This window comes from Protopterus annectens, chromosome 6.part0 (genome assembly GCF_019279795.1).
Source record: "Protopterus annectens isolate FY-2018-M chromosome 6.part0, PAN1.0, whole genome shotgun sequence".
Lineage (NCBI taxonomy): Eukaryota > Metazoa > Chordata > Ceratodontiformes > Protopteridae > Protopterus > Protopterus annectens.
Genome location: NC_056737.1, coordinates 340,489,617 through 340,508,515, shown reverse-complemented (window position 1 = coordinate 340,508,515; position 18,899 = coordinate 340,489,617). Strand labels below are relative to the sequence as shown.

The 18,899-nt window shown below is 41.7% G+C and overlaps 1 protein-coding gene across 1 annotated transcript in view; it reads left to right on the top strand.

Annotated features, from left to right (window-relative positions):
- The window catches only part of LOC122804309 (galactocerebrosidase-like), a 503,531-nt gene that overhangs the window by 436,563 nt on the left and 48,069 nt on the right, over window positions 1-18,899 (top strand). Inside the window, exon 15 of the mRNA XM_044074100.1 lies at window positions 13,203-13,366. Within this exon, the coding sequence (XP_043930035.1) occupies window positions 13,203-13,366 (164 nt within the window). The remainder of the gene's footprint in view (window positions 1-13,202; window positions 13,367-18,899) is intronic.

Below are 18,899 nucleotides of genomic sequence, written 5' to 3'. Positions count from 1 at the left end.
ACAAACCATATTGACCCAGTTTTAGTTGCAAACAGTAATTGTCAAACATTACATAACTCATTCAAGTCATGCCTTCTTTTAAACCTCATTCCTCATCTAAAACATTCTGTATGTATGGTTCTCACAATTTCCATTTTTTTCTATGTAGTTTGCGCCTAACCTTTTCAGTTTTATCTCTGCTCTAGACTTTGTTGCATATTTGGGAGACATACATATATACCCCCCATTGTTTCTTTGTGAATTGCTTATTTAATCTCCCTCCCCAGTCCTTTCTAACCTCCTGTGATTCTTGTAGTTATCATGCAGTATTTTATATGCTTTACTAATTATCCCTTTATCAGTGGCTTCTGTTCTAGATTCTACTAAAAACTCTACCAATGCCGGTCTTTCGCTTAAGATCCCCCTATTTTTCTCTTTGCCTATACTCTATTAATCCTTGATAGGGAAGGCAATCTCAGCCTGCAGTCCAAATACATTTTTGGCCTCTTCCCTTTCTATTACCTTTCCCTCTGTAATTGTTAGCTCCCAATACCTCTGTAATTGTTAGCTCCCAATACCTCTCTTCTTTGCCAGTTTTCTCCAATAAATTCCAGTACCCTCTTGCCTATTATCTTTATCCCCAATTGCATCCATTCCTATGGGCAGAAATTCCTTTCTGCATTCCCATGTTGGGTAGTTCTTAGAATACTTTCTGCTACTTTTTGAATATAATCTGTATGGTTATTGTTCTCCTTAAGTATCTACATCAAAAATCCCAATCGGTCTACTTGTTTCTTGAGCCTCCCCATTCCCATTTCATCATCATCCCTTTCCACTTTGAATTATAGATTTCTGCTTGTGCTTTATATAGGAGCCTTCCTTAACTGTGTAGCTCTGAAATACCCCTTCAAATCAGGTAATGCCAAACCATTGTGTTCTGTAGGAAGAATCATCTTATCCAACTTGACTTTTACTATCTTCCCCTCCCACATAACATCCTTCAATTCTTTATTAACTGCTATCCACATTTTCTCCTCTGATAAAAATATGCCTGACCCTGTATAAAACTAGGGGGACTAAAAACATTTTAACTGCTTGTATCTTGCTCTCCATAAAACAGAGCTTTTAATTTCTCAGTTTTTTGTATTATCTTTTATTTAGTCTCTTCTTGCATATCCTTAGCTGCCACAATAGACTCCTTTTTAATCCAAACTCCTAAGTACTTCATTTTATCATGTCTCCATAAATATGTATATTGCTGAACCAATTTGCACGTGGGTACATAGTTTACATCTTTTCCATTTGTTTTAGCCTCATTAATTTTGTATCCTAAAAGGGCGGCCACATGGAGCAGAGGTTAGTGTTGTTGCCTGAAGAGGTTCTCCGGTTTGATCCTCGGCTGGGGTGCCTTCTGTGCGGAGTCTGCATGTTTTCCCTGCGGTCGTGTGGGTTTCCTCCGGGTGCTCCGGTTTCCTCCCTCATCCCAAAGACATGCTGTAGGTGAATTGGATACTCTAAATTGGCCCTAGGCATGAGTGTGTGTGCCTTCCATGGAAGGTTGGGTGCCGGGCTGGCAACTCAACACTGTAAAACTCTACTGCCAATCATGAGTGGACAGGTGATCCGCTGTGGTGACCCCTAACCAGGAAAAGTCGAAAGAAGAAGAATAATTTTGTATCCTAAAAGACTTGAAACTGTCTGAAAATATTCCACAACACTGAGATGTTCTTTTCTGGTTTTATCAGGTACAAAATAATATCTTCTGCAAATAAAGGCAACTTTTCTTGACTGTCATATCAATTATATGATTAAGTTTGAGTCTGTTATTTTCATTACCAATGGTTCTAAATATAATGCAAATAAGAAATGGGAAAGAGAACACCCCTGCCTGGTTCTTCTGCTCAAATAGAAATTGTCAGAGAGGAACCCAACCACTTGAATTTTTGCCTCAGATCCATCATATATCCTTCTAATCAACCTTACAATTTTATCAGGGGAATGTAAGTACTTCATTGCCCTGTTCAAAAAATCCCAGCTTACTTTGTTGAATACATTCTCTGCATCAGGAGCCACCAACATCAGTGTCATTTTCTTACATTCTGCTTCCATCTGGATCATCATTGCCCAGTTAATGTTGTCAGATGTTTGCCTCCCCTTCACAAAACCACATTGATCCATATCTGTCAATTTTGGTATAAACTTTGCCATTCGTTAAGCCATTATAGACATAAGCACTTTATAATCCTGGTTTAAAATTGAAATGGGCCTATATGAATTTGGATATGATGGGACTTTACCCTCTTGAGGTATTACAGCCACCACCACTTAATCTTCCAGGATATTTGTGCTTCTCCACCTCTTAAAATACTGTTAAACAATAAACATTAAGATCTTTATCATGTTTTCCGTCCTAGATTCCAGACTTCCACAGGAATACCATTTATTCCTGGGGACTTCCCTGTAGATTGGTTATAGTCTCCTTTCCTCCTGTCCTATTAGTACTTGAGCCTCATCTACTTCTAACCTTGGCACATTTAATTCTTCCATAAACATTTCCCATTTGTATATTTTCTTGATTTCCATATTTTTCTGCTTTATACAGATTTTCATGAAATTTCTGAAGTACTTCTGCTTCGTCTACAAGATTGTTTGTTCTCTTTGTTATAGGCTCCCTAAGCTTGGCGACAACCCTGTCTACTTTTGCCTGAGTCATTGTGCTAAAAGTTTTTGTAGTCTGGAGTTGTCAAAAAACAGTTATTTAACATAAGTCTTTTTAAACTCATGCATATTATCGAGGTAATCCTTTATTTTCTGTTTAGCATTCTGCAATTGCTCCTCTTCTTCTTCTTCTATGAGATTCCCCTTCTTCTTCAATACTTTTACCTTAGTCAGTTCCTCTAAATAATTCTTGTTAATTCTTAACCATATATCTCTATTTCCACCCTATTTTTAAACTCCACATGTTAAGTTGTCAATCTCGCCTTCATTCTTGCTGGATGGGTTCGGAGCCGAACCTCGGCTCTGACTCGGCCACTTACTAAAGCTCGAGAGCTAATTTTACCGGCTCGAGGCAACCCTATATCCCATGATGCTAGGCGATGACTCCCCAGATCTCATTTGCCGCTTCGCTGACGAGGTGCATTTTACCGGCTCTTGGTAAGTGTTGGGATTTTCATTACTTCAAAGTCACCTTTGAAACTTAGCCTTCCCACTCCCTTTCTTTGTTTAGTTAGCTAACAGTTATATTACACCCTTTTCCCGTTAGTACTAAATTTTTTTCCCCTTTTATCCATTTTAATCCCTCCCCCTACTTTAGGCCTTAGGCCTGCTCCTTTCCTAGTTCCTGACAGGGATTCTCTGCTGTGTCTGTGGTGCGCTTGTGTATCCCTGTTTAACTAGTTTGCTTGGATTGGGGGTGTGTGTGTGTTTTTTTTTTACTTGTGCCTTTTCTTTGACCAATACTATGTCGAAGGACACAAAGGTCTCAGGCTTCAAGAAGTGTGACTCGTGCTGTCAGAAGATGTCTCTGACAGACGGTCACACTTCTTGTGTTTACTCCCTGGGACCCCTGCACCTGCAGGACTCTTGTTCTGTGTGCCATCCATTCAGCCCAAGAGTCCTGCAGGAGCGCAGGAACAAATATATATTAAGGGGCTTATTAAAGCCCGAGGGCTCCCCGCCTAAGTCTGTGCCGGGGAAGCCCTCGAAGCCAGCAAAACCGTCGGCTCCAAGTCCTAAGCCTTCGGCTGCTGGCTCATCATCTGTGGCAACATCAGCTCCGGCTGGAGCCGATGCTTCGGTGCCGCAGCTTCCAACTTCGGCTCCACTCGGCGCCGATACTGCTGAGCCTTTACTTTCACGGTCGGTTCCGGCTGGAGCCGACGTATCTTCGGCTCCTTCGGCTCCATCCATCTCCAGAAAAAGATCCAGATCTCCATCTCTGGAATCGATCCATTCGGCTCCAGGGTCGCCCTTGCTCTTGGAGCGGAGCCATCAGAGCCATTCTTCTCATTCATCCAGGCTTTCCGACTATGACCTCGAGAGAGTGATCAGTAGTCTCATCACAGTGGCTATTTCAACTCTACCTACTATTCCTCCTTCGACTCTCCCTCAGAGTTCAGAGCCGGAGCTCCTCGGAGCTGTGACTGTTGTGGCGTCGGAGCCGATACCTCCCCCTTCGACTTTGTCATCTTCTGCTCCGATCTCCTCCTTGATACCTTCATTGGAGAGATCCGGGCGCCTGGTCTCTTTCGCCGGCTCCAAGGGGGCGAGTGGCATTGGACCTTTGTCCGACCACGTTCTCCCTCTCGGAGCCGTCCCTGTCGGTGTGGCCTGGGGTTCCTACCTCTTTGGAGCGGGAGCCCTCTGGCCTATCTGATAGGGGAGCCTTCGAGGTGATGAGGAGTGTACTAGCCCCAGGGCACGGTCAACAGTCAGCTCCATCAGCTCCTCCCACTACAGTGCCTGCTGACATCTCTTCCCACTCTCTTGCTCCTGGACCCAGAGACCCAACGCCTCAGGTTTCCCCACTGGGAATACCTTCCTCTTCTGAGGCTTCTCCTGACCCTTCAGGTGAACCTCCGCGCAAGAGGACATGTAAGAGGAAGCATGTGGACTCCCCTGAATCCATTACATCCGATACCGACTTGGATGAGTCGGAAGGATCCCCAAGGTCCCCCTCTGAGGATGTCTCCTTCTCAGACATCCTTGAATTCCTGAAACAGAGGGGGAACTGGTCTTCCCTTAATCCTTCTGAGGACGAGTCGGTTTACCTGGAGGCATTTGGTTCTCGACCCTCCACCTCCTGGGTGTCTCCACCTTTCGACCCCCTTATGGACGTGGTGGCACGGAAGGCATGGACGGCCCCGGATTCAGTGTAACCCACCCCACAGAGGCCTTCTAAATTTATTACGGCTCCAGCGGATAGGCAATTTCTAACAAAAGGTGTCCCGGTTGATGCCATGGTGGTGGCTGCAGCCACCAAGAAGGAACTAGCCGGTCTTTCAGTACCTATCCATCCTCCTAACAAGGATTCTAGGACTATGGATAGGTACGGCAAGTGGATGTTTTCTTCAGCGACCTTTGCCATGTGGTCGCTGAATTACTTGTGTCACTTCACCCGCCTTCAGAGAGAGGTTCTCAAAGAGTTGGGTGAAGTTTTACAGGATCCGTCAGCTGCTGGGACCCAAGAGAAAATCAACTCACAGCTGGGAACCCTAAACTCCATTGTTAACTCCTCCATACGGCTCATTTCCTATGCAGCCGATGGAGCGAGTAGGGCTGCAGGCACAGGTGTGGCCTTAAGGCGTCACACCTGGATGCGGCTTTGTAATTTTGCAGACCCCTTCAAGGCGTCCTTCACTAACTCCCCCTTTGATGGTTCGACATTGTTCGGCCATCAAGTGAAAGACACCTTGACCAGATGTGAGCAAGATGGCAAGACTCTTTCTGCTGTAGGAGTCCATTTCTCCACCCCTTTCAGACCATATCCTAAGGGTCAAAAGGGTGGAAAAATGTGGTTCCGCAAATCACAAGGAGTCACGCCTGACGTAAGAGGTCAGTTTACCCCCAGAGGCAGAGGGGGTAACAACAACAGACGCCGCCCAAGAGGCAGAAGGGGTCCACAGAATCAGGGTAACAGAGTCTCTCTCTGACAAACCCTTCCAACATCCCTGAGATGTTGCCCGACTGTCCACCTTCGGAGGCAGTCGGGGGAAGTTTATCGCTGTACCCAAAAGCCTGGCTCTCCCTTACTTTAGATAAATGGGTACAGTCTGTTATATCCGAGGGTTACAAAATTCCCTTTATCCAAACCCCAACTCAACAAAAGGGATCCCTTCCAGACGTTCCGCCCAGTCTAAGGGAACAAGCAGTGCTAGAAATTTCAAAACTACTAGCAAAAAGGGCCATCCAGCCAGTCCCAGCAGACCAAATAGGATCCGGAGTCTACTCAAAGTTCTTTTTGGTACCAAAAAAACAGGGACTGGAGACCAATATTAGATCTCAGCAAACTAAACAAGTTTGTAAAAAAGACAAGATTCCGGATGGTCACGCTACAGTCCATTCTACCCTTTCTGGTCAAGGACAATTGGATGTGCTCTGTGGACCTTCAGGACGCGTACTATCACATCAAAATTCACAGGCACTCCAGGAGGTTTCTCCGCTTCCGGCTGGGGGCCAGTCACTACCAATTCAGAGCCCTGCCCTTTGGTCTCACTACAGCCACCAGAGTGTTCACCAAATGTATGGCAGCGGTTACGGCTCACCTGAGGCATCAAGGATTCCAGGTGTTTCCATATCTAGATGACTGGCTCCTCACTGCCACCACCAAGCATCAACTTCTTCAGGCCAGAGATTACACCATCCACATTTGCAGAGGGCTAGGAATCTCTATAAATTTCAAAAAGTCTGCCTTGTCGCCTTGCCAGTCTATTACCTTTATAGGTGCCAACTTGGACACCGTGCAGCTTTCAGCAAAGCTAACAGATCAAAGGATTTTAGATATCCAAAATCATGTCCATGTTCTGCTTCAGAACGACAGAATTCAGGCCAGGTATGTCCTGAAAGTATTAGGGCTCATGGCGGCCGCCATCACACTTCTTCCTCTTGCCCGTTTTTACATGCGTCTTCTACTGTGGATGCTTTTCGCCCAATGGTCTTTCCAACAACTCCCCATGCACCACAAGATCATGATAACTCCAATTTGCAAAAATCATCTCTCTTGGTGGATGAGCTCCCATCAAGTCCATCAAGGCAGACCCTTTATTCCCCCCTCTCCGGTCGCCACGGTCACATCGGACGCCTCCCTGATCGGGTGGGGGGGGGCATTTTCAGGGCAGGACAGTCCACGGCACATGGCAACCTTTCGAATGCCACCTGCACATAAATGTCCTGGAGATGAGAGCAGTGCTTTTGACGTTGAAAGCCCTCCAAGACTCTCTTCCCCTGAGGAATATTGCAATCCGAACGGACAATATGTCCGTAGTGTGGTATATCAACAAGCAGGGCGGAACCAAGTCCTATCCCTTGTGTCGAGAAGCTCTCAGACTTTGGCAATGGGCGATCTCTTCTCAGCGGTTTCTGATAGCAACGCATATCCCTGGGAAGTCCAACATCATAGTGGACAGGTTGAACAGAGCTATCCTCATGCCACACGAGTGGTGTCTCAAACAATCTGTGACTGACGAGATTTTTCAGAAGTGGGGCCTTCCTTGCTGCGACCTTTTTGCTACACCTCAAAACAGCAAATGCCCCGACTTCTTCACTCTCTTCCCCCTGCCAGGCCATCCCCCCAGAGATGCTCTAGTCCACAATTGGCCTCGGGGACTTCTTTACACTTTTCCACCCCTTCCGTTAATATCACAGGTAATTCAGAAAGCAACCACCTTGAGAGCCAATATGATTCTCATTGCCCCTTATTGGCCTCGACAAATATGGTTTCCGTTCCTGCATCGTTATCTCTTGGAGCAGCCTTGGCATCTGGATCCAGTGCCAGATCTTTTGGCCCATCAGTCGGGGCAGCTGCACCAATCCCTTAATTCTCTCAACCTCACTGCTTGGTTGCTCCACTTCTGTTCCTAGCCAGGCTTCCTATGATTTCAAATCCCGTCAGGGATATTATAGTAGCTTCCCTTAAATCTTCTACCAGAAGGATTTACACTAGTAAATGGCAATGTTTTTCCTTCTGGGCAAAGGCTAGAAATATAGATCCGTTCACTGCTCCAATTCACTCGGTCTTAGATTTCCTAGCTGAAATTTTTCATTCAGGGTCTTCATCCTCCACAGTAAAAGTTCAGTTGGCAGCCATTTCAAATTTTCACATAGGTCTGTCGGACTGCAGCATCATGTCCCATAAGCTTTGCAAAGCATTCCTGAGAGCTGTCTTTTTACTCAAACCTCCGATCAAAGATCCTCCACCACAGTGGGATCTAAACCTAGTTTTAACATCCTTGATTCTACCTCCCTTTGAACCTGTGGCTTCCTGTTCACTGAAATTACTTTCCTGGAAAACACTCTTCCTGGTCGCTGTGACTCTTGCTAGGAGAGTATCTGATCTTCATGCAGTCTGCATTCGTCCTCCTTACTTAGTCTTCCACAAAGACAGAGTTTCTCTAAGAACGAACCCCTCTTTCATACCCAAGGTGGCTTCGCAGACAAATTTAAATCAATCAATTAACCTCCCAGTTTTCTTCCCTAATTATACGAACAGGGCGGAGCAAAAACTGCATTGTCTGGATGTTCGTCAGCTCCGATATTATTTGGACAGAACTAAACAAATCAGGAAATCTGACCAACTCTTTTTATCTTATGCAGAAAATAGGAAAGGCTTTCCAGTATCCAAGGTAACTTTGTCTAGGTGGCTCTCTTCTTTGATTACGTATATTTACCAACTCAGAGGGTAAAGAATTGCCTTCTAGGTCAAGAGCCCATTCAACCAGGGCACTAGCCACATCAACAGCCTTTCAAGCCAGACTACCAATAGACACTATTTGCGCAGCAGCCACATGGGCTTCTCCTCATTCCTTTGTATCGCATTACAAATTGGACATGGCCTCCAGAAGCAGGGCAAACTTTGGTTCCACCGTTCTCAAGAGTCTGTTCCAATGAGCCACCCAGGATGAAGGTGTTAGGGAAGCGGTCCCATCCAGCAAGAATGAAGGCGAGATTGACAACTTAACATTGAGAAGTTATGTACCTACCATAACGTTCCATGTTAGTTGTCTTCTCTCGCCTTCTTTCTTCGCCCCCGCCATCCCCCTAGCCTGGACAGACCGAGAAGTTTTTCCCCCTTCTTTGAAGGGTCCTGATCTTGAATTTTCAGCCAGATACCTTGTCCTGGGGTAACTTCAGCTTAGATAGCGATCCTTTCGGGGTTATCTTTTTCCTCCTCCTCTCCAGTTGGAGGACTATATTGCCTAGGTTGTTTTTTTCTTCAGCTACCAAACGAGATCTGGGTAGTTATCGCCTAGCATCATGGGATATAGGGTTGCCTCGAGCCTGTAAAATTAGCTCTTGAGCGCTTTAGTAAGTGGCCGAGTCGGAGCCGAGGTTTGGCTCCAAACCCATCCAGCAAGAAAGAAGGCGAGAGAAGACCACTAACCTGGAACGTTACATTAGGTACATAACTTCTCATTAATTTTATTCCACTCTATAGCTATATTTTCAGAAGAAATTTCTATCTTCTCCAATAACTCCCAACTAATTTCCACTACCCATTCCTTAAATTCCTCTCTCTTCAAGAGATAGATGGAAAAGCGCCGGCATGCCATTTTTATTTCAATACCTTGCATTTTTATTCTGGTTATTGCTGGGACGTTGTCTGAAATCGTTATTGGATACATATCAAAACTTTCAATTAAGTGCACATGTTCCTGTGAAATATTATGTTATGTCTAGCCTAACCTGATTTTTGCATCTTGGAGAAGAATGCGTAAATTCACTCTGGACTTCTAATACTGAATTCACATCTTCCATGTCAAATATTTTCAGAATTTTCTTAAAAAATCTACCCTCTTTGGTCATATTTTCCCTTTTGGCCCCCACAGATACATCCTCACTGCTAGAGTCCCTACCTATAAGTAATATTCCCTACTGAAAGCTGATTAGTTCTCCCAGAATTTTCTTAAGCTCCATTATAACAGTAATGGCAGTGTAATCTTCCTCCCTTGCCAGTCTTGGTACTACAAATCTACCATTATCTTATTTTATCCTTTTCTATCACTATTTGAGCTTCTCTTGCAATTAATATAAGTACTCTACTTTTCCTTTGTCCCAGATATTCTGCTGAATAACCATCCGGAAAACCTTTCTTTATCAAATCCACATGCTCAGTTCTTCCCAAATGTATCTCCTGTAGCAATGTAGTTCACTACTCTTTATTGTATATATCTGGGAGACCATTTACATTTAAAGATAATATAGAAAGTGTTGTCATTATTTTGAGAACCTGTTATGTCTAACAGCTTTTTTTTTTCAAATGTCTATTTCCTGCTTTTGTGTTACATGCATACATTAATGTTTGACAGGTTGATATTTTACACAGTTGTTTCTTATCATATCCATTTCAACCTGTCGCATCTTACAAAACTTTGTTTTATTGAAAGCCCTCAAACCCCCCCCACACACACACATATACATACATACACACACACACACAATATACCCCAAAAATTATTAACTTAATACTAATACACAAAACTATGTACATCTTCAAATATTGAAGTTTTACCTTCATAATAGGAACAGTTGTCCCAGGCTGACAGCCACACTCCTAGACTTGTATTAATCTATAAATAAGGTTATCCATACTAAGACCTGTGCTTCTACTAAGTGCTGTCTGTTTTTGTTATCTTTATTCCTCTCCCAGATTGGGAAAAACACTTGAATGCTTTTAAAAAACATCATCTCATAGCCATTGTAAGAAAGTATTCTGTTTTTATTGCTCCTTATCAGGTTGTCTCCATAGATACATGAGTACCAGATACAGTGTCCTCTATGAGCACTCATTTATTTGCTAGAGGAAAGCTTTTTTTTTTACATGCAGTGTTCTTTTTATATTTATTTGCTCCCCTATAAAACTTATTACAAGATCAAGCCAAGGGCCTTAATCCAGTCATTCACCTATGCAACAGTAAAAAAATGCATACATTTTTCTTGTATCATGGTCTTTGAACCAGTCTTTTCTTTTTTTACATTGCAGTGCTTACAGTTCTTAAAACTGAACAAGAAGAGAGAAAGGAAGAGGAGAGAAAAACAGGGGCATCTTTTACTTTAGTATTCGTATTATATTCAAAAGTAACTGAAAAAGCTTTCCCTTACAGCATGCAGATTGTCATGCATTATAAAAACACTACTGTTACGAACAAAATTTTGTTTTACTTAACTCTTTCCTTCCTTTTCCCCTGTCCTTAAATGTTCTTTCATACATTAATGACATGAAGTAGGGCATATGCTTTAGAGTCTGCAAGTTTAACAGAATCAAATAAAATCCAATATTTCCAGGTTTTCTTGTTCTATCATATTTCACAAATACAATTAATGCTTTATCCCACATTTGTCAGTTTTCCAGCTGCTGTTTTTTTTCCTGTTGATCTCAGTCTCCCATGCTTCATTTCCAACATACTCCCAGTTCCTTCTGGCAAGTCTTGTGATTTTTTTCTCTCTCGAGCATTTTTCTTTGAAACATTGGAAAATATGTCACTGGCACATTCTCTGCATGGGCTTTATTACCAGAAGACCAAGAAGCAGAATCTCCTGTTTCATAGCTCACTTTTTGTTGGACAAACTTCTGCATCAGAAAATAATTTTGACCCTGCAGGAAAGAGTATTCTGAAAATAGCTGAATACAGAAGCTTGAATTTCATGTCTTTTTCTCAACATTCCTTTATTAATGGAATACATTTACCCCTCTTCTGCCTGGTGTACAGTGAGTAATCATTTTCTAAATACACTCAGTTTCCCACATTTAGTACTTTGTCCTTCTGACACAATTTTGTCAAAATCAACTCTTTCTGCTGGTAGGATTGCATCTTTGCTATTAAAGGTCTAGGTTGCTTTCTTATGACCAGGTTTGGAGCATTCACAGGAATGTGCCCTTTCAATTAGCAGTTCCAGCTGAGGAATACCAGTCTAGTTGCTTATTTGGGCTTTCATAAAATTAATAGTCTATTCCTTCCAGCTTCTCTAGTACAGCAGAAAATCTCAGATTTTCCCCTGTGTGCTCTGTCTTCTAATTCTATTTATTTTTTGAAGCATCTCTTCTGGAGTAGTCTCATATTCAGCCAGATTTTTCTTAATTTTTGGCCTCTAATGTTTTGCAGTTTTATCACCTCATCTGAATATCTGTTTAAAGCTTCTTTCATTTTCCAGCCTTTTGTTGTTTGAGTTGATGTATGCCTTCAATTTTTTTTCATTTATTTTAATCAATTCTTGAGCACATTTGATTTTTTTTCCTCTAGATTACTGGAAGTCCTGTCTTGCATCAAAGCTGGAACGTACACTGCTTTTTGCTGATCAGCTGCAGTATTCTTCCTAGTCAGTGTTTTCTCCTCACCTTTTGTGATTTATTTTCTTTCAAGTTCTCCGATTTTTTTTTTTTTTTTACCTGACATCTTGATAGTGCACTTATTAGCCAGTTACTGAAATTTACCAAATCTATAAGTTCATTAGCTCTCTTTTCTGAGTGTCTGTTTTCATGTTGGGAGAGCTCAAATTAAGCTGTTACTTAGTGTGCAACTATCTTGGAAGTTTGTTTCGTCAAGTTCTTGACCCTTTCTGTTTTCAGGAATAATTCCTTTTTCAAATAGTTTTCTGACACTGACCCCAGGACTTAAGATCTGCATTTCGTTAAACATTCTAGATTAATGTCAGGTGCTCCTGTTTCCTCCCACATTCCAAAGACAATGCAGTAGGTGGAATGGGCACTCCAAATTCACTGTGAAGGGTGTGTGATATGAATGAACTGCAATGGCAGGGCTAGCCACCCGGTCATGTAATCCTTGGCTCAAGATGATTGTCACTGCTGAAGTGATCCCCCCGACCCCATGTACAAAATGGGATAAGAGGTTGAGGATGGATGGACTCTAGATTAATTTATGTATGTAATCTGCCACAGGTTGAATAATAACTATATTTAAACTTAATTGATGGTAGAAAAAATAAATTTCTCCTTTATAAACTGGATTTCATTTAGATTTTCATACAGTGGTTTGAGTGCTGTTACTGTTTTAACATGCATGAAAAGGTAATTTGGTGTTAAGCAATTTACTGTGTTAAAGATTTGTTTTAGTTTGAATTTCTTTAGAGCATGCTAGATTACAAGTTTTTTCCACTTTGCAACATCTGGTATTGCAAAAATATTTTCTTGTAGTAAACGTGAATGCATTGGAATGCCTGTGAATCGGTAAAACTATACTGAATCCAGTAGCCAGTTTTATTGCAAGCACTGTGCATCTGTTTAATTGTCTTGCCTCCCTTATATCTCATAGCTAGGGCAGCAATAGTATATTCATTGTGCACTTATCTAGGGTTCTCATTATATTATGTCTTTTGTATGTGCACATGCTTTTCATATTATACAGTATTTTGTCCTTTGAGTTGTACCTTTTTAGTTTTTCTTGACATTTTTAGTTGGTGCAAGGTACCTACAAACAGCAAAGTAGTAAATGTATTTTAATTGTTGTAGTATATATTTTACATTTATTTTTCTGTATAATCCTTTTCAGGAAAGATGTGAACATAACCTGCGATGTCTACATGGAAACCTCTGTTACAGGTGGTGTGTTTGTTGCTGGTCGAGTAGATAGAGGGGGTGGATATGCCCAAAAAGCTAAAGGAATTTTCTTCTGGATTTTTGCTAATGGTACCTTCAGAGTTACTAATGACCTAGGTAAGTGTAAAGAAATGAAGCTGGTTTCTCAGACTTGAGATCTGGTGAGTTTGCCCAGTTTGGCCTGTGCTGGCTGTATGACTTAATGGTGATCCATGATCTATATCCCCTTAGTATGCAGATTCACAGGGCAGCCAAGTTGTAAGGTGCAGCTTTGACATAGGAACCTACGTAGCATTTTATTATGGTACTGCTAACAGTGTGTGGTACTTTTATGAATGTCAGCCTGATCGCCCTTCCTGCACCTTCATGACTGTGAAAGTGGATACTGTGGACATCAGATTGTTTGGCTTGTATCTCCATCCTTGTCTGCAGCATCTTTGTCAGATATAGGATATCTGGAGCATTCTTGCTCAATATGGTGTATAAGCTTTCTTAATTGCAGCAGACATTCTTCACTACTTTATCCTTCTGATAAAGTTAACTACCTCTGCCTACATAGGCAGTGTGGCCAGGCTATGACAGTGTGGGCTGTTACTGATGTTGTATTTGAAGGATATTTTGCCCTAAATGCATGCATCACAGTTTAGTTTCAATGTGGTAGGCTGAAGGTCATAAATTGTGACCTCTGATTTAGTCTGAGTGTACCAGGCTGGAGCACAAAATGAAGGCAGTCCAAATAAAGGTGTTTGCTTACCTCTCAACCTGGAAACATCAAAAATCTGGACAATGCCCATGATTAACATATAATTTGCATACATAAGTATACAACCCCACCCACTCCAATGGAATTGTGGGATATCACCTTTCAAGCGCAAACTGAAGAACAGAGTCCCCCTGCAGCCATTCCAATGTCCCATTACCTGGCTATTTTGCCTCATTTACCATAAACAGTAATGTGCATACTGCTTTGCTTCTGCAATGATTATTTGGATTTTATTTTTGCATTTTATAGCACAATGCACAAGCACTATTAGACATCTGCTAAACAAAGCAATACGTCTCATAATGAAAATAGACTTAGCATTAAAACTTTTCTGCCCTTGAAACTCACATTCATTGAAACCCACACCACATCCAAGGAAACTCCATCTGGCCAGTGATGGATAAAGATTACCTTTGGGCTGTTTTCAAATCATAGGCCCCTTGCGCACAAAACAAGAAACATACATGTGTTCTTTGATGCACCTTCCTGACTTATATTCCTTTATAATACAGCTCACTTATTATACTTGGAGCGCATTTTAAAATTACTGTTTGAACATTTTTTCAGTAGGCAATGAAACAAAATACATGAACCAATAATGGCAAAACTGTCCAGTTCAGAACATTTCGATCATAAAAGTCTACTTACACACACACACACACACACACACACACACACACACACACACACACACACACACACACACACCTAGAATGACAGTAGTGCAAGCCATGGGCATCTTGCACAGGTTCTCAAACTTATTTTCAGTTTCAGTTTTTTTGCTTGACTTACTCTGATTTGTGTTACCAGACTAACTCAATAGCTGTAAATGCACAACAAAATAAACTAGGTGAACTGCATGCTTTAAGACTTCCAATTTTTAGTCCAAGTACTGACAGACCCTCTCCTACATTCATCCTGAAGCATCAAAACTATCATTGTAATCCAGGTGCTGTTAACTGGCCACTCTTGCTTCTCCACTGTCTGTAGTGGAAAAATGTGTTTTATCTTGAATGCTGGAAAATATACTGTACTTGTTTAAAATATTTTTCTTATAATGCAGCAGAATATAATTCTGATTTTCTGTTCCTGAATTTGGGTTAATGATATTTGTTGCTCTTTCCACTGAGGCACAAATGCCTTTGTGCATGACATTTTCTCACTTCTGTTGTATCTGTAGCTACATCCTTGACTTGTTACATCCACCCCCTTTAAAAGTACAACACAGTACAGTATCAATGCATACATATACTGTGGGAGTAGAACACACAGTCTTCTGCATCAAAAGCAAGTATTTAACCTGTTATGCTATTAGTAATGCAAGCAGAGTCAGCATAAGCAACACTAAACTCCTCTTTCCCTAAAGCTCTCAGCTCCTTGTAAAATCTATTTGACATTCAATTGTATATCTCAACTTTGCAGCACAAGAAATCTGGAAAAAAACAAAATTTATTGGGGGGGGGGGAACAAAAGCCCAAACACCAGAGGCACATGTTAAACATTGTTTGCATAATTTTGGAAAGTTGCTAGGACAAAATGTTGTTACCACCATGTATTTCACTGCCTTGACTTGAACCCAGGACCCTGTGCACTACAGTCACAGCAACATACCACTATGCCAAATCAGCAGTTTCCTGAAAGATTGGAAGACTGAAACGTAGTAAGTGAATTCAGTTCTCACTTCTTTCTTGCCATAGCTCTCAACCTCTTAGCACAAAAAAACCTTGACAAAGCCAATAATGGGGGAATACAGCCTCAAAAATATGGACACATTTCAAATACTGATCTTAAAAACTTAGAAAATTGCTGGAATAAAAGGTTTTGTGTTATTTATTTTCTGAAGAATATGAAGTCTGAAATTCAAATGCCTGTCATTATTTAGTAAATTCAGTCCTTCACTAATTTGCCACAAAATCCAGAAAACCACAGATTTTGAGGCACAGAACATTAAAAAAAGTTTATATATATTTTTACACACACACACACACACACGTCCTAGTTACCATGCAGCATACCCAGAATGTATAAATACCTCTGCAGTCCCCAGAACGTTGGCATAATAAATATTTGTGTTAACGCTTGTTTCCATTCGCGGAACCACCATTCCTACTTGCAGAACCACCACCACCATTATTCCATTCCCTCGTGGCTTGGTTGGAGCAGCCAGAAATGCATGCATGTGAGCCCTTGAGCTCAATTCCGACAGGCTGGTAGGCCATTTCACGGAGCTGACATGGCACACGTGATGATGTCAGCTCAAAAAGCCAGGGAAAAAAAATTAAAATAAAAAAGCCGTAAAATTCGGAAATTAAGGGGTGCCACTCAGGAATCGTGGGACCCCATTATTTGGACCCCAAAATTCTGTAAAAACAATAATTTGATACAGTTAGGAGGTATGGGTGCTGGTTTCCAGTATTCTTGTCACAAGTAAAACTTTAATACTACTCCTGTTCATGTTTCATGCAGATTCAAACTGTGTAGGTGAAAATATTTTTTTTCATTGTTTCAGAATTTGATGAGAGAAAATAATTGATAACTACATTAGAATACTTCTGGATATGGGACTGCATAATGTGCATCTATTACCTAGCATGTTATAGTTTATATGATGATATTTAAATGGTGGTGCTCAAAATTTGTGCAAAAACAAATTTGAGTTGTTGCTGCTGCTGTTCCTGAAAAAGATGAACATAAGAAACATTAATTTATTACTTTATTTTTCCGCTTTGTTAAAGATTTTCTGTTTAGCATTTGAATGCATGTTAAGCTTAGTTTTTGTCTTTTGCCCACAGCTGGGTGAAGAATCCTTAAGCTAAGCCATACCACGCTGTAAGCAAATGGAGGCTGAAATTATTCAAACCCTGGACTACAAGCTGTAACTCATTAACAGATCATAACTACCTTTGTCTGGGAGAGCAGAGGATTAAGCTATGTATCCAACCATGTCTTTTGGAGGTGGAAGGAAAAACTAGAGCATGAGAAAATAACTCGTGGAAACAAGGGGGCATGCAGACACCACTCGTTCGAGGTGTAGATAAACCCATTCCCACCTATGTATTTGAGAATATGAGCACACTATGAGGAGGTTAGATGTGTTATCCCTTTGAGTGAGAGGGATATTGCGTAATGGTGAAAAGTGTGGATAATTTGTATGCAACATATTCTTAAACCACTTCCAGGTTATATGTATGCCCTAATGAACTCAAATAACCCAGGATGTACTAGAAAATAACTTCAGCTTAATTTCATCCACTCATAATATGGACATGACCCTGCCATTTTCCTTGGTCTGGAAGAACCAACAAGAGACCCCACTACTGAAATTCTGAGATACCTAGTCCTGCATATTTTTGTCAAGACTGGAGATCCCCAGTAAATTCTCTTCCACTCTGTAAAGAATCAGTTTGTCGAGTAAAATTGGTAGGTAATTCAACCCAGTGGAAAAAAATAGATTTTTTTTTTTTGGGGGGGGGGGGCAAGTCCTCCTGCACCTCCCACTCCTAAACTGATTCAGGCCTTGATTATACCAACTTGAAGCAAAAGGAAATCCTTTAAGACAAAAGGATCAGTCAGTGCACTTCTGTTGACTAAATTGGCACTGATTTCCTATGAAAACTGCCATCAAGGAGTTCATCTGAGTTGAACATGAGCAGATGTAACATTGCTTAGATGTTCTTCGTGTTTCACTGTTGCAGTCATCAAACTTGGGTTATCCTGCCAAGGTAGCCCTCAGTCGGCCCGAATATCAGAGGCTTAGTATTTCTGCGTCTGTTGCTGTTGCTTCAGGGCTGACGTCAGGTCGTCAGTGGTATAAAAACAGGCATCTGACACCATTACATCAGTCGTTTTTGCTGAGGAGCCTGAATCAGAAGCAGTTCGCACGTGTGATGGTTAGTTGCTACCTGAGTTTTCGTTTCCGAAACTGAAGTCTTCTAAAGCTAAGTGCCCCGTTGGGAATCCTTTTTTCTTGCTCTAACCGATGTCAGACAAAGTTAACAATTGTCTCGCCTGTGGAAAGTAAATACCACACCGCGATTTTCATTCTTACTGCATCACCTGTTTAGGCCCAGACCATGATGCTCCTCACTGTCGGTTTTGTGCTTTGTTCAGTGCCAGAACTATGTCGTTGGTTGCTTATCATAGCTAAATACTTTCGTGCTCGATCTCCGATGGCTTCAGTAAACCATCCGACTACTGATCTTCCCTAAAAAACATAAGGATAAAGATGGAGACAGACCACACAGGTTCAAAACTGCTGACGACGCTTCCGTTAAGCTAGTCACCAGTTCGCCGGTACTCAGTGAGGTGCTTTCGCAGCCCCTGATGCCCGCTTCTATGGATTTGCAGGCTGCTACCGAGACCCGTTTGGAGTCCGGTATGCCGCAAGACTCTTCTTTGACTACGGAACCTGCGGATGTCTCTACCTTGAATATGTCCGGAGCCGCTGTACAGGCACTGGCTTCCAAGGAAGTTCTTCACACTACCGATATTCGACACAGACTTCTTTCGCATCTTCAGTTCTTTCTAAAACTACCGAGTTTCTAAGGCCCAGGGTACACACTATGCCTAAAAAAAACCTATGACCCAAGCTAAAGCACCTGCTTTCATGCCTCAATTTCAAATGCTTAAAATGGCAGAAAACCTTATGTTGATTAGGGGAAGCACCTTCTAAAAGAAAGAGACTTGACCCCAGCAGCTTTATCTGACCAAGAGTCTGATGGCTGTGAGATTTCTGATTATGAAGACATGCCCTTATTTGCTTATGAGGATTCAGATGCATAGAAATCCATTCCTTCTGCTTCTCCTCCAGAGGATTTTTCTTTTGGTGAAACTCTACATACCTTGAGAGAGCATTTCCACTGGGAATGCCAGGATTATCCTCAGTCC